The sequence below is a fragment of the Bufo bufo genome, chromosome 4 (genome assembly GCF_905171765.1).
Source record: "Bufo bufo chromosome 4, aBufBuf1.1, whole genome shotgun sequence".
NCBI lineage: Eukaryota > Metazoa > Chordata > Amphibia > Anura > Bufonidae > Bufo > Bufo bufo.
In genome coordinates, this window is record NC_053392.1 from 218,749,718 (window position 1) to 218,764,822 (window position 15,105).

A 15,105-nucleotide genomic window follows, 5' to 3' on the forward strand; every position below is an offset into this window, starting at 1 on the left:
TGCACACGACCATTGTGTGCATCCGTGTCCGTTGTTCCGTTTCTCCATGATTTTCTGCGGACCCATTGACTTTCAATGGGTCCGTGGAAAACTTGGAAAAATGCACAGTTTGTCGTCCGTGATCCGTGTTTCCAGTCCGTCAAAAAAATATGACCTGTCCTATTTTTGGACGGACAACCGTTCGCGGACCCATTCAAGTCAATGGGTACGTGAAAAAACACGGAGGCACACAAGATTGTCATCCGCGTCCGTGATCCGTGTCAGTTTTTTTCCTATCATTTTCAAGGCAAACTTGACTTAGAATTTTTTTTCACTTTTCATGTCTGGTGATCCTCTAAAAATCATGGAAGGACAACACGGACCGTGAAAAAATACTGTTGTGTGCATGAGGTCCTTACTGTGATCATTTGTCCCCTATTCAGTCCGCATACTGTCTGCAGCACATCTCCCATTTATACAGGGTGATGTACTGGCAACTGGCTCCTATAAAGGGTCATAATCCTATAAAAGGGTCATAATGCTACATATCCAGTAATAAAATGAACATCTGAGCAGAAATGAGGGTGTCATAAGCCCTGTGCACACCCAGCTGTGTTTACTAAAAACTCCAATCCCTGTTTTCCACTTAGGCTACATGCACATGAACGTTGTTTGTTTCCGTGTCCGGTCCGTTTTTTTTTGCGGATAAGATGCAGACCTATTAATTTCAATGGGTCCACAAAAAATGCGGAAAGCACACCGCGTGCTGTCCGCATCAGTATGTCTGTTCCGTAGCCCCGCCAAAAAAAATAGAACATGCCCTATTCTTGTCTGTTTTAAGCATTGTTACAATGCATCCGCAAAAAAAAAAAACGGATGGCATACGGACCGCAAAACACATACGGTCGTGTGCATGTAGCCTTATTGTGTGAATGTGCACAACTGATTGTGTGTGGAGAACATGGTCAGATTCGTAGGCCTCATGCACACGAATATATGCCGGTTGTGTTGCGGTCCGCAATGCACGGGCACCCACTGTGTACCAGTCGTCTGTGGATGCGGACCCATTCACTTGGGGTCCACAATCCACATCCGACAGTCCGCAGCGCATGCGTATTTTAAACATTTTGTCTCCCCTAAGAGTCCCTGGCACATCCATGTATTCAGTGAGACCCATGTAGTGCTTTGCTTATACTGTATTTGCGCTAGAGGGGAATTAATCAGGAGAGATGACAGGTCCACTTTAAATGCCTGGAAAACCTCTTTAATGGGCTTTATGCACACAGTTCTTTTCAAATCTACTAGAATAAGTGGAACCTGATTGCTACAGTTGTACTGCATGAGGGCCCATTGTTGTTCATCACTGTTCTTTACAACCCAAATGTAAAACTGTATAATATTATCTCTGTTAAACCGCCATGTCTCACCATACCATGTAAGTATATAACATGCAATAAAGCCGATTACATACATGTAGCCAGGTCTGCAGTGAATTTGCCACTAAATGTTTGCAATTTAATAGTCCTATTCAGAAGTCAAGGACCAGATACAAAAGTTTTTATGTGCAGTTATAGTATGAAACACAGGTACCTATGTACAAGCTGGTCTTAACTGTCCTAAAACGAAATATCAGGACAACGGCTTTTAATTTATACATTTATTGCTCATTCACTGTCTTATACATTTTCCAAAAATACAATACTGCATTAAGAGAAAAAAAAGGGTTAAAAGTATTACGACTGACCAGATTTCTGCTTTGCAATCTAGACACCACTATATTCCAAGCAGCATTTCTGAAATATACTGCTATCCTAAAAAATACTGGAGATGCCACCAAACCTCGATGAAGTCCTTACAGAAAATGTCATTTTTATTATGGTGGAGGTGGTTTGAACAGTCTAACTCGGTAGACTTCCCGCGTTAAGACCCTTCAAAGGGTTACAGAAATGAGGTTGACAAGTGAACGGCTTCATCTCGGCTGCAGACAAAACTCCCACAGCAAGTTACTGTATGAATCAACATCCTCTCTACTTCTTTTCCCACTAGTGAGTACACATAGAAGAAATGTAGGTCACAGAGAAGAGCAGTTCAAAGAGCTGGAGAGAACCTAAATGTACTGTGGAGCTCAATTGCAGAAGAAGTCCCATTTTAAACATGGGGTTTGAATATTATTTTTTTAATATCAATGCCAAATGTGTATTAATTCTGAAGAGAGAGGAATGCACAATAACAGGAATAACTATACAGTTGCAAGAAAAAGTATGTGAACCCTTTGGAATAATATGGATTTCTGCACAAATTGGTCATAAAATGTGATCTGATCTTCATCTAAGTCACAACAATAGACAATCACAGTCTGCTTAAACTATTAACACACAAATAATTAAATGTTACCATGTTTTTATTGAACACACCATGTAAACATTCACAGTGCAGGTGGAAACAGTATGTGAACCCCATAGACTAATGACATCTCCAAGAGCTAATTGGAGTGAGGTGTCAGCCAACTGGAGTCCAATCAATGAGATGAGATTGGAGGTGTTGGTTACAGCTACCCTGCCCTATAAAAAACCCACACCGGTTCTGGGTTTGCTTTTCACAAGAAGCATTGCCTGATGTGAATGATGCCACGCTCAAAAGAGCTTTCAGAAGACCTACGATTAAGAATTGTTGACTTGCATAAAGCTGAAAAGGGTTATAAAAGTATCTCCAAAAGCCTTGCTGTCTATCAGTCCACGGTAAGACAAATTGTCTATAAATGGAGAAAGTTCAGCTCTGCCGCTACTCTCCCTAGGAGTGGCCGTCCTGTAAAGATGACTGCAAGAGCACAGCGCAGGCTGCTCAGTGAGGTGAAGAAGAATCCTAGAGTGTCAGCTAAAGACTTACAAAAGTCTCTGGCATATGCTAACATCCCTGTTAGCAAATCTACGATACGTAAAACACTAAACAAAAATGGATTTCATGGTAGCATACCACAGAGGAAGCCACTGCTGTCCAAAAAAAACATTGCTGCATGTTTACAGTTTGCACAAGAGCAATGTTCCACAGCATTACTGGCAAAATATTCTTTGGACAGATGAAAGCAAAGTTGAGTTGTTTGGAAGAAACACACAACACTATGTGTGGAGAAAAAGAGGCACAGCACACCAACATCAAAACCTCATCCCAACTGTGAAGTATGGTGGTGGGGGCATCATGGTTTGGGGCTGCTTTGCTGCATCAGGGCCTGGACGGATTGCTATCATCGAAGGAAAAATGAATTCCCAAGTTTATCAAGACATTTTGCAGGAGAACTTAAGGCCACCTGTCCACCAGCTGAAGCTCAACATAAGATGGGTGTTGCAACAGGACAACGACCCAAAGCATAGAAGTAAATCAACAACAGAATGGCTCAAACAGAAGAAAATACGCCTTCTGGAGTGGCGCAGTCAGAGTCCTGACCTCAACCTGATTGAGATGCTGTTGCATGACCTCAAGAAAGCGATTCACACCAGACATCCCAAGAATATTGCTGAACTGAAACCGTTCTGTAAAGAGGAATGGTCAAGAATTACTACTTCTGATCTGCAACTACAGGAAACGTTTGGTTGAAGTTATTGCTGCCAAAAGAGGTTCAACCAGTTATTAAATCCAAGGGTTCACATACTTTTTCCACCTGCACTGTGAATGTTTACATGGTGTGTTCAATAAAAACATGATAACATTTAATTCTTTGTGTGTTATTAGCAGGGCTTTTTTTTTCAGAGAAAAGGTGGTGGAACTCACCGCCCCCTAAAACCGCCCCTTTAGAGAACAGGGATGCAAGTAAAATTGCCAGTGACGATCGTGACAGCCAGGCTGCCAGTGCCCGCGGCAGTGGCGACTCTAGGAACAATATATAGGGGGGGGCACAAAGATACCACAGTCAAAAATGGGGGGGCAAAAACAAAATAAGTATATATAAATAATAAGATTACAAAATACGACAGAATTGCGGTATGCAGGGATACATTTATAATAAAGCAATTTACTTACAATAGAAGCTATTCAGTCGTCTGCTGTGCCGTCCTCTGCTTGCTTCCGCGGATTCTTTCCCCTTCTTTCTGTCTCTCGTCAGTGCGCAGGCGTACTGTTATGGTGGATCTGTGGAAGACACACTGTTATGGGGGCATCTGTGGATGACACATTATGCCTCTCATCACTCCCATATCAGCCCCCATGCCTCTCATTAGCCCCCATATCGGCCCTTATGCCTCATTAGCCCCCATTATAAGCAATTATGCCTCATTAGCCCACATTATGCCTCTTATTAGCCCCCATATGCCTAATTAGCCCCCATTATGTCTCTAGTCCCCATTATGTCTCTAATTAGCCCCCATTATGCCTCATTAGCCCCCATATGCCTTATTAACCCCCATATGCCTCATTAGCCCCCATATGCCTCTAATAGTCTAATTAGCCCCCATTGTGTCTCTAGCCCCATGATGCCTCTCATTAGCCCCCATTATGCATCATTAGCCCCCATATGCCTCCAATTAGCCCCCATATGCCTCCAATTAGCTCCCATAGCCCCCATATGCCTCCAATTACCCCTCATATGCCTCCAATTAGCCCCCATTATGCCCCCAGCAGCCACATTTTTTATAAAATAAAAAACCACTTACCTCTCCAGGCTCTCCTGCTCCTGGACGGACGCCGCCTGCAATTTTCTTTCTCCTCAGTCGACTGTGCTCTGAACTGGCGCGCACAGCGTGAGGTCACAGAGCGCCCTCACACTGTGCGCAGCCCTGCACAGCCGACAGCCGAGGACCAGGAAGCGGTGAGTACAGAGCGTTCACCACTTCCTGGTCCTTCGGTACACTAATGAGCGCTTCCATAATGGAAGAGCTCATTAGTATTCACCTGGGAAAATCAGCGGGGGGGGGGGAAACATAGGGGGATTGCCCCCCCTCGCCCCCCTCTAGCGACGCCACTAGCAGCGGGCCGGCGAAAATAGGTGGCGGAACGCTGTTCCGGCGCGTTCCACCAGAAAAAAAGCCCTGGTTATTAGTTTTTAGCAGACTGTGATTGTCTATTGTTGTGACTTAGATGAAGATCAGATCACATTTTATGACCAATTTGTGCAGAAATCCATATCATTCCAAAGGGTTCACATACTTTTTTCTTGCAACTGTATATAGTAAATCAGGCTATAACATCATAGCGGTCTGCGATGCACGGGTGCTGGCCGTGTGCACTCCGGTTGCGGATGCGGACCTGTTGACGTGAATGGGTCCACAATCCACAACATACAGCCAAAGATAGAACATGTTTTGTCTTTTTGCGGTGCATAAGCACGGAAGAGTTTCGTAGTGCCTCCACTCCGCAAAAGATAGATGAAGTCTTATGTTCAGTCATATCTTGCGGACTGCAGATCCATTCAAGTCAAGGGGTCCGCGCAACGGAGTGCACATGGCAGCAAAAATGTGCATGAGCCCTAAGAGCCATCCCTTCTCTCCCGCCATCCACCATTTCTTGTAAACAGGTGAAGTATTCTTTTCCTTGGGACTGTCCTGTGAGAACAGACGTTTTCCTACATGAAACAATGTCTGAAGGTGAAGGGCAGTTTTTGTGCAGTGATTCCACCTCGCTAGTATAGTCAAAATTTCAATTTGGTCCCAGACTGCTAATCTCAGGGTCTGTTTGCTTTTAAATCAAATCGTGACCGTGTGATAACAGTAGTTAGGTCTCTTGCACATGACCATAGTTTTGGTCCTTGCCCAATCCGCATTTTTTGCAGGTCGCACGTGGACCATTTCATTTCTATGGGTCAGAAAAAAATATGGACAGCGCACAGATTTCACCCTGTGCTGTCAACATTTGTGTGGCCGTTCCGCAATTTATAGAACATGTCTTATTCTTGTGTGCTTTGTGAACAAATGTGAAATGGCCACAACTGTACAATCTGCACTTTGGGATCCGTGGTTTGCGGACTGCAAAACTGATACCGTTGTGTGCATGAGGCCTTGTGCTGAGCAAGACAAACCTCTCTTTTCCATTTTTGTACTTTCAAAACAGAAATTCCGTGCTGAATCCTGCACCAAATTTGCACCAAAATCTACAAGTGTTACTTGCAGTTATAGTTGAGGATTTGATGTCAATTTGTCTCCGTACAAAAAAAGAAATCACAATTGACATGCTGCAGATTTCTAAATTCGCAAGCAGGTCAATTTTCGCATGGAATGAAAAGGCAAAAGTGTACATTGGATTTGTCTAATCTCATACACTTTGCTGTATTGTAATACACAGCGTTTTTTCTACACAAACATCTGCATGGAAAACAGGTAGGTACCGTAATGCCTCTGGATTGTGCAAATTCTCACAGGCTGTCACAGTGATATAGTCCAGAGTAGGGGTGCACAACCGTATTTCATGAGGCTGGAAAAAAAAAGTTGCACCAGCCTTCGTTTGCATCGTCCTATTACACAGGCCGATGCAAAGTGAGTGGGAAGGAATGATCACTACCGCAGTCATTCCTCCCTCATTCAGTCCTATAGAGTATTAGAAGTACATCACTGATTACACAGGGACATGTGCTGGCAATAATTGTGCATCTTTCATTCTGAGGAAAGATGTGAATCAGCCGAGTGATTGCTCCTTCATCAGCTGATTGACGGCACGATTATTTGAGCCAGTTATCAGGAATGGGCATTCCTATAAACACCTGTTCTCAGTAATTGGGCCGAAAATCGTGCAGTGTCCTTATGTGACGACATTTCCTTCCTGCCTCCTAGTCATAAATGAGCGCTTTCCTTCACTGCAGAGGAAGGCTCTCACTGGTTATTACCATCTTCTGCCCCCTAGTTATTACCGATGTCTGCAATAACCAGTAAGGACTTTCCCTTGGTAAAAAGAAAAGCGCTCATTAGTTTTCAATGACCAGGTCTGAAAAGGGCTTAAAGGGGTCGTCTCACTTCAGCAAATGGCATTTACCATGTGGACAAAGTTACTACAAGGCACTTACTAAACTGATTCTCCATATTGCTTTGCTAGCTAGATTCATTTTTCCATTGCATTATACTCTGTTCCTTTCCAGGGGTCACGACCACCCTGCAATCCAGCAACGGTGGCCGTGCTTAAAATGAGGTCCCTATTTTGTGCTAGTCGTTTTGATACACTGTATAATATGTATAGTTTCAAGCAGTGGCGTAGGGATCGCCATAGCAACCATAGCAGTGGCTATGGGGCCCTACGCCACTAGGGGGCCCGTCCGACCGCATTCAAATTATTATTATTTTTTTTATTAACACACACAGACACTACACACAGGCAGCCAGGAGGTGGCGTAACTACCGGGGAAGCAGCTGCTTCGGGGCCCGACAGTTTATTTTCAAGTTAGTTAAATATCGATGTCTTACTGTTCAGGGCCCCTTCACAGCAGCGGTCTTAATGTTCCCTCGCTAATGTGCTCTAATCTTACTGTATATACTAAAGTCTCCTGATGTGTCTGGGATTTGAACCCACAACCTCCAATGTATCAGTGTATCAGAGGCAAAGCATTAACCCTCACAGCCATAAAGAAGGCATTGCAACTAACTGAAAAAATTTGACACTTCTACTGTTATAGCTGGCTAAGTGTACATCTATACACATGACAGCTGCCCCAACACACCCAGCACTGCTATATCTCTATATGACAGCTATCCCAGCACACTCAGCTCTGCTATATCTCTATATATGAGCAGCTATGTGTATAGATGTACACTTAGCCAGCTATAACAGTAGAAGTCTCATAATTTTTCAGTCAGCAGCAAGGCAGCTGTTATGGTCTTGAGGGTAGGTGCTCTGCCTCTGATACAGAAGGTCGTGGGTTCGAATCCCAGCAGAAACCTTTTCTGAAATACAAGCAGTGACTCCATATATGGACATACAGGGCGGGACACAATACAGGGAGGGACACAGGAAGAGGCTGCATCGCATCATAAGTAGAAGTGTTTATTTTTTTTTTTTTTAATACCCGACTGTTACTGCCATGGGGGGAGCGGGGGGGGGGGGCACTTGATACTGGCACATGGGGGGAGGGGGGTTGGCACCTGACCTGATACTGGCACCTGGGGGGGGGGGTTGGCACCTGATACTGGCACATGGGGGGGGGGGGAGAGAGAGGCACCTGATACTGTGGATGGCACTGTTCAGGGGAGGGGGATCTGTGTATGGCACTATTTAGGGGAGTGTGGATGGCACTGTGGATGGCACTATTTAGGGGAGGGGGGATCTGTGGATGGCACTATTTAGGGGAGGGGGATCTGTGGATGGCACTATTTAGGGGAGGGGGGATCTGTTGATGGCACTATTTAGGGGAGGGGGATCTGTGGATGGCACTATTTAGGGGAGAGGGATCTGTGGATGGCACTATTTAGGGGAGGGGGGATCTGTTGATGGCACTATTTAGGGGAGGGGGGGATCTGTGGATGGCACTATTTAGGGGAGGGGGGGTCTGTTGATGGCACTATTTAGGGGAGGGGGATCTGTGTATGGCACTATTTAGGGGAGGGGGATCTGTGGATGGCACCATTTAGGGGAGAGGGATCTGTGGATGGCACTATTTAGGGGAGAGGGATCTGTGGATGGCACTATTTAGGGGAGAGGGATCTGTGGATGGCACTGTTTAGGGGAGGGGGATCTGTGGATGGCACTATTTAGGGGAGGGGGAACTGTGGATGGCACTATTTAGGGGAGGGGGGGATCTGTGGATGGCACTATTTAGGGGAGGGGGATCTGTGGATGGCACTATTTAGGGAGGGGGATCTGTGGATGGCACTATTTAGGGGAGGGGGATCTGTGGATGGCACAGAGGGGGGGGGGGGCCCATAATTTTTTTTTGCTATGGGGCCCATGCATTTCTAGCTACGCCCCTGGTTTCAAGTGATCTTTTTGGGGGACATATTATGTGTCAAAAATATATTAATAAAAATAATAAGATAACAAATAATAATTTAAAACAAAAGAAGAACTAAAAATGTCCATGCCAACCAAAACGAAAACACAGCGATGTAGGATGGATTCCTATCTTTGGATGAATCTTGCAGATCACGGACCCATAAAAGTCAATAGGTCCGCACTGTGACGCAGGGTGCACAAAGCACCCGTGTTCTGCAAGTTTGTGGTCCACAAAATGGGCATGGCTGTCACACATTCATGTGAATGCACTCTAATAGACATTTCTAGAATAGGGCCCAGGGAAGGTGAGGGATGCACACGGCCAATATCTGTATTTTGCGGATCCACTATTTGCAGACCGCCAAACAGATACAGTCGTGTGAATATAGCCCAATTTTGCACTGTGCGGTGCTCATGTAAGAAACACAGCTCTTTACACGATCAGCTGTGTTTGTCTAGCAGCACGTTACCAAAAACCTCAGCTCTGCAGCAGGTGGTAAATTGTGTGCCTGGGTGTGGTGGTAGTCCAAAACCTAATCTATAAACCACAAAACATACTGCTAGCCGGAAGCTAGTAAATACTATAATGCACTGATTATATATATATATATATAGCTTATATTATCTATAAGATGTATAGCTGGTAGTATTTGCATAGTAAAGTAACCGGAAGGATTTCTCGGAAGTTCCCTAGATAAAAAGATTAAAAGCTGAACTTGGGTATGCATCCATACTAGACGTGAAACATTTAAGGCAACAATCAGCAGTTTTGCTTGTATTCATTCTTTAGTAGCAAATAATATGCAAAGTGTATTTTAGCATATGGGGAACCAATGAGGAGACAGAAGATGTGACTACCTCAGATTTCCCGTAGGCAAGTGCGCGTAACTAAAGGGCCCTGGTGCAAGAGTTCAGCTTAGGCCCCCCCTTCCCTCAGTGCCTTGTCTTCAGGGGCAGGGAAGCACACAGCCTTCGTGATGCCTGAGGCAAAAATTTAAATGGCACCCCTTCCCCAATGCCAAATTCTTAACCTAACCCCTTCTCTCAAGCCAGAGGTGTAACTTGACCAGCATGCACTTTCTATAATACCAGCGTCTTCTTATGTGGCATAAGGGTCTTTGGGGCCCCTCAGGCTCCTGGTCCTGGTAGTGACTGCTAACTCTGCACCCCCTATAGCTACGCCCCTGCCTGTAGGCATAGTAGCTAACTGTAGTCACAGATCCCAGCTCTGCCCGAATGGAATTAAGCATAAAAAAATTAAAAAAAAGCAACAAGGAGCAAGGTTTGAGGAAATGAAAGGTAGGTACCTACTGTATTCGCATATCACCTTTGAGCTTCTGACTGGAGGAACACTTTAAGTACATTACTTACACAGCCCTTTCTGTTTTGGATTTGGCTGAGGTCTGACCGCGTGGACCAGCACTGATGGCATTATTGGAACGGAAACGTTGCCCCACAACAACCTTTATTCCAAAACTCTTCCAAACTGTTAGTGATGCTCGCAGAATGGACTAACAGGGAATATTATGGCACAAATGTACCTTTTTCATACATAACTGGGCTCCTTCCGTCCTGGGTGTGCAACACCAAACCGTAGAGATGGTGGGAGGGACCTACAGGAGGTACAGGTGATGGCGCTAGAGAAGCCACCTCCTACAAGCCCCATAATGCCTTCCATGTGCCTCCTCTCACAGCTATCTCATTGCTATGTGCTGTCTCTTTCCCCTTTGCTGCTGTATCTAGAACCTGTATACATAGTTGATTTCTTATTTGCAGCACAGACCTGCTCCAAACGTCCCTTTACTTACACTGGCGAGGGGGGTAGTCATTTGGATAAAAGCCATATATCTCTGCCATATATATCAGCTGCAGGTGACATCCAAATGTGATTTACTGTCCCCCAACTCTATAAGTGTTAACCCCTTTTAGCTGAGTGAATTTTAGCTTTTTAACACATTTTGGCAGTTATAGCACTCAGGTACTGGCCTGTATGTTTGGTGGGCAGTGTTTAAAGTTTGGCTGATGAGTCCCTGTTAGTAATTTATTCTGACCCTACTGGCAATAAATTCTGTCTCTCTTTCCAAGCCATTGAGAGTGTTGTACAGCACTGCATATCACTGCTGAGAGCTGGCTAAACAGATTTACTGCACATGTGTGTCCTACCACAGCCTTACTCTATGGACATGCATAAAAGTGTTGGGGAGAAACAGCGCACAAGTGAAATATCTGGTAATAGCAACATTTTTTTAAAAGCTTCCAATGGAGGATATTATTAACTTCATGAAAGGAATCATTTAATAAGCACTTGCATTCATGATACAACCCCTTTCAATAATGGACAACGAGGGGGAATAGTACACAAATTATTTCTTATTTACTGGTATAAACCTCAATATTAGTTCTAGGCAGAATTCTTCTATAGCTAGCACTAACAGTCAGTGACTATAATTGGTTCTGTCTGTTATAGAAAAGCAACCAGTTGGTGTTTGCAGTTCTCACCTATTTACAGATCGTTGTCCTTACACAAGAAAAGAGCACTGTAATGGAAAAATTTATCTCACCCAAAGATGTTGGCCTAGCCGTTTTAGGAGATGATCTTTTTGGAGATGACTCTGGATGTGGCGCCACTGGCTGGACAGGTCTTGTCTGTTTGGCTGCCAGCTTCTTCAAGCTTGCTTGTCTCTTCTCAAACATTTCCTGAACATCAGCCAACTTCTGTAGTACTTTCTGAGAACTTGCCTGGAGGTGATAATTGGTGGTTCAACAAGGTACAGTATCTCACAAAAATTAGTACACCCCTCCCATTTTTGTAAATATTTTATTATATCTTTTCAAACTGAAGATCTGACACTTTGAAACAATGTAAAGTAGTCAGCGTACAGCTTGTGTAAATTTCTTGTGCCCTCAAAATAACTCAACACACAGCCATTAATGTCTAAACCACTGACAACAAAAGTGAGTACACCCCTAAATGAAAATGGCCAAATTGTGCCCAGCAGTGCCTTAACTCTTTTAGGCATGAAGTTCACAGGTTACCACTGGAATCCTCTTCTACTCCTCCATAACGACATCACAGAGCTGGTGGATGTTAGTGACCTTGCATTCCTCCATCCTCCGTTTGAGGATGCCCCACAGATGTTCAATAGGGTTTAGGTCTGGAGACATGCTTGGCCAGCCCAACACCTTTACCCTCAGTTTCTTTAGAAAGGCAGTGGTCGTCTTGGAGGTGTGTTAGGGATCGTTATGATGTTGGAATACTGCCCTGAGGCCCAGTTTCTGAAGGGAGGGGATCATTCTCTGCTACAGTATGTCACAGTACATGTTGGCATTCATGGTTCCCTTAATGAACTGTAGCTCCCCAAAGCTGGCAGCATTCATGCAGCCCCAAACCATGACACTCCCACCACTATGCTTGACTGTAGGCAAGACGCAAGAGGTGCCATCTTGAACTTCCAGTGACCAGTATGAGAGAGTGTGAGAGCGATAACACCAAATTTAACACACCTGCTCCCTATTCACACCTGAGACCTTGTAACACTAACGAGTCACATGACATCGGGGAGAAAAATGGCTAATTGGGCACAATTTGGACATTTTTACTTAGGGGTGTACTCACTTTTGTTGCCAGTGGTTTAGACATTAATGACTGTGTGTTGAGTTATTTTGAGGGCACACCTGATATACAAGCTGTACACTGACTAATTTACATTGTATCAAAGTGTCATAGCTTCAGTGTTGTGTCCTATGAAAAGATATAATAAAATATTTACAAAAATGTGAGGGGTGTACTAACTTTTGTTAGATACTGTATAACCGGTAATAATTTACAATATATCACCCTGCTTTACACATTGTACATACAATGATCATGGCCTTTACTTGAACACAAGCTGACAACTATTCCAACCCCACCTTACCCTGTACACATGCATGCTTGGCTCAGCAGAGTGATCATGTATTCCCAACAGGGATAGGGGAATGCCAGACACCTCTGGCGGCAGTTTATCTCCCAAGATGAAAACAACAGACTGGAAATTTTGAAATGAGACATGACCAATCCTTATTGCCTCCGACATCTGTCTTTGTCTGTTGGAGTGGTGGACAGACATGTTCACTACCACTCCATTCAGAGAGGGCGTTCCGGGGATCTCTGCACATTCCAGTGGTTGGACCCTCAGTGAGAATCCTATTAAATTCAAGCACAAAAGGCATACCCTGAAGCCCTTTTCTGCTAATCGGTGAGGAACCAAGCGGTTATAACCGCCAGCGATCATACATTTATCACCTATCCAATGGAAAAATTATGTTTGTGGGCCCCACCTTTAAGGATATATATTTTGAACTTTATTGTGTGAAATTAAATTAAGATTTCAACCATAAATAAAAGAATCAGTCATATAAATGTCTCACGTGTATAATGTTTTATATTTCCAAATGGCGCACACAGTATGTAATATACCTAATAAGTATCAGAAGTTCTTTTTACCTTTATTTCAGCAGTGAGGATGACTTCATACTTGTGATAAAAGTCAGTAGGATTGGACAGCAGGTGCACCTTTGAACTACCAATGAATTTTTCAATGTCTCGTAGAGCTGACTCTGCACCATCCTGCGACTGACATTTATCCACTGCTTGAGAGGCTAGCAGGTAGATTCCATCTTCACACCACTGGTTAGCCTGTGACAAATCAGAGCAGAAATGTATGTGTAAAACATTATTTATCCACTTAGTACATAATCTGAAATGGTCACTAAATAATATTCAGCAAGTGCCCATGTTCAGTTTTTGGCTGCATCCACACATTGCAGTTTAGCTGTGTTTTTTTTTTTTTTTTGTGTTTTTGTTTTTTGTAATGTATGGAATGAATCCTAACCAGGGCAAAGGTATAAAATAAGAGCTTGTCAAAACCATCCTTGAAGTCAATGAAACATTATACAAAACTGTACAGTGTGAAGAAGGCCTCAGTTAGAATGACTGTAATAATCTTTATTTATATAGTGCCAACATATTCTGCAGCACTTTATAAATCAGAAAGTACATGTAAAAGACAAAGCCAAAGAGTAACAAAACTGGTGAGAGTCCCGCTTACAATTTATAAAGAAATAGGAGATGACAAAAAAATTATTCTTGGTCTGAAGGAGAGCAAGAGGAGCTGAGCAGGTTCATATGTGTGTGTGTATAAATATCTATCTATATATATATATATATATATATATATATATATATATATATATAAATAATAAAATTCTGCAGCACTCCTTGAAAAATGAAAAAATGTGCTATTTATTTACACATGTCATATAGCAACGTTTCGGTTCTCTCTCAGAACCTTTTTCAAGCCAAGTGGCTTCAAAAAGGTTCTGAGAGAGAACCGAAACGTTGCTATATGACATGTGTGAATAAATAGCACATTTTTTCATTTTTCAAGGAGTGCTGCAGAATTTTATTATTTGTTCATTATCCTGAATCGAGGGATTACCGCTGGCACCCATCTTTCCACCTATAAAGGAGTGCTGCCTGGCTTTTTATGGATATATATATACACTCACCTAAAGAATTATTAGGAACACCATACTAATACGGTGTTGGACCCCCTTTTGCCTTCAGAACTGCCTTAATTCTACGTGGCATTGATTCAACAAGGTGCTGATAGCATTCTTTAGAAATGTTGGCCCATATTGATAGGATAGCATCTTGCAGTTGATGGAGATTTGAGGGATGCACATCCAGGGCACGAAGCTCCCGTTCCACCACATCCTAAAGATGCTCTATTGGGTTGAGATCTGGTGACTGTGGGGGCCATTTTAGTACAGTGAACTCATTGTCATGTTCAAGAAACCAATTTGAAATGATTCGAGCTTTGTGACATGGTGCATTATCCTGCTGGAAGTAGCCATCAGATGATGGATACATGTTCTCATTCTGTTTACCCCAAATTCGGACTCTACCATTTGAATGTCTCAACAGAAATCGAGACTCATCAGACCAGGCAACATTTTTCCAGTCTTCAACAATCCAATTTTGGTGAGCTCGTGCAAATTGTAGCCTCTTTTTCCTATTTGTAGTGGAGATGAGTGGTACCCGGTGGGGTCTTCTGCTGTTGTAGCCCATCCGCCTCAAGGTTGTGCGTGTTGTGGCTTCACAAATGCTTTGCTGCATACCTCGGTTGTAACGAGTGGTTATTTCAGTCAACGTTGCTCTTCTATCAGCTTGAATCAGTCGGCCCA

The 15,105-nt window shown here is 43.5% G+C and overlaps 1 protein-coding gene across 1 annotated transcript in view; it reads right to left on the bottom strand.

The window, feature by feature from the left end:
- MCF2L2 (MCF.2 cell line derived transforming sequence-like 2) overlaps positions 1-15,105 on the bottom strand; it is a 554,965-nt gene that overhangs the window by 314,512 nt on the left and 225,348 nt on the right. Inside the window, 2 exon segments of the mRNA XM_040428287.1 lie at positions 11,439-11,616; positions 13,364-13,555. Coding sequence (XP_040284221.1) covers positions 11,439-11,616; positions 13,364-13,555 — 370 coding nt within the window.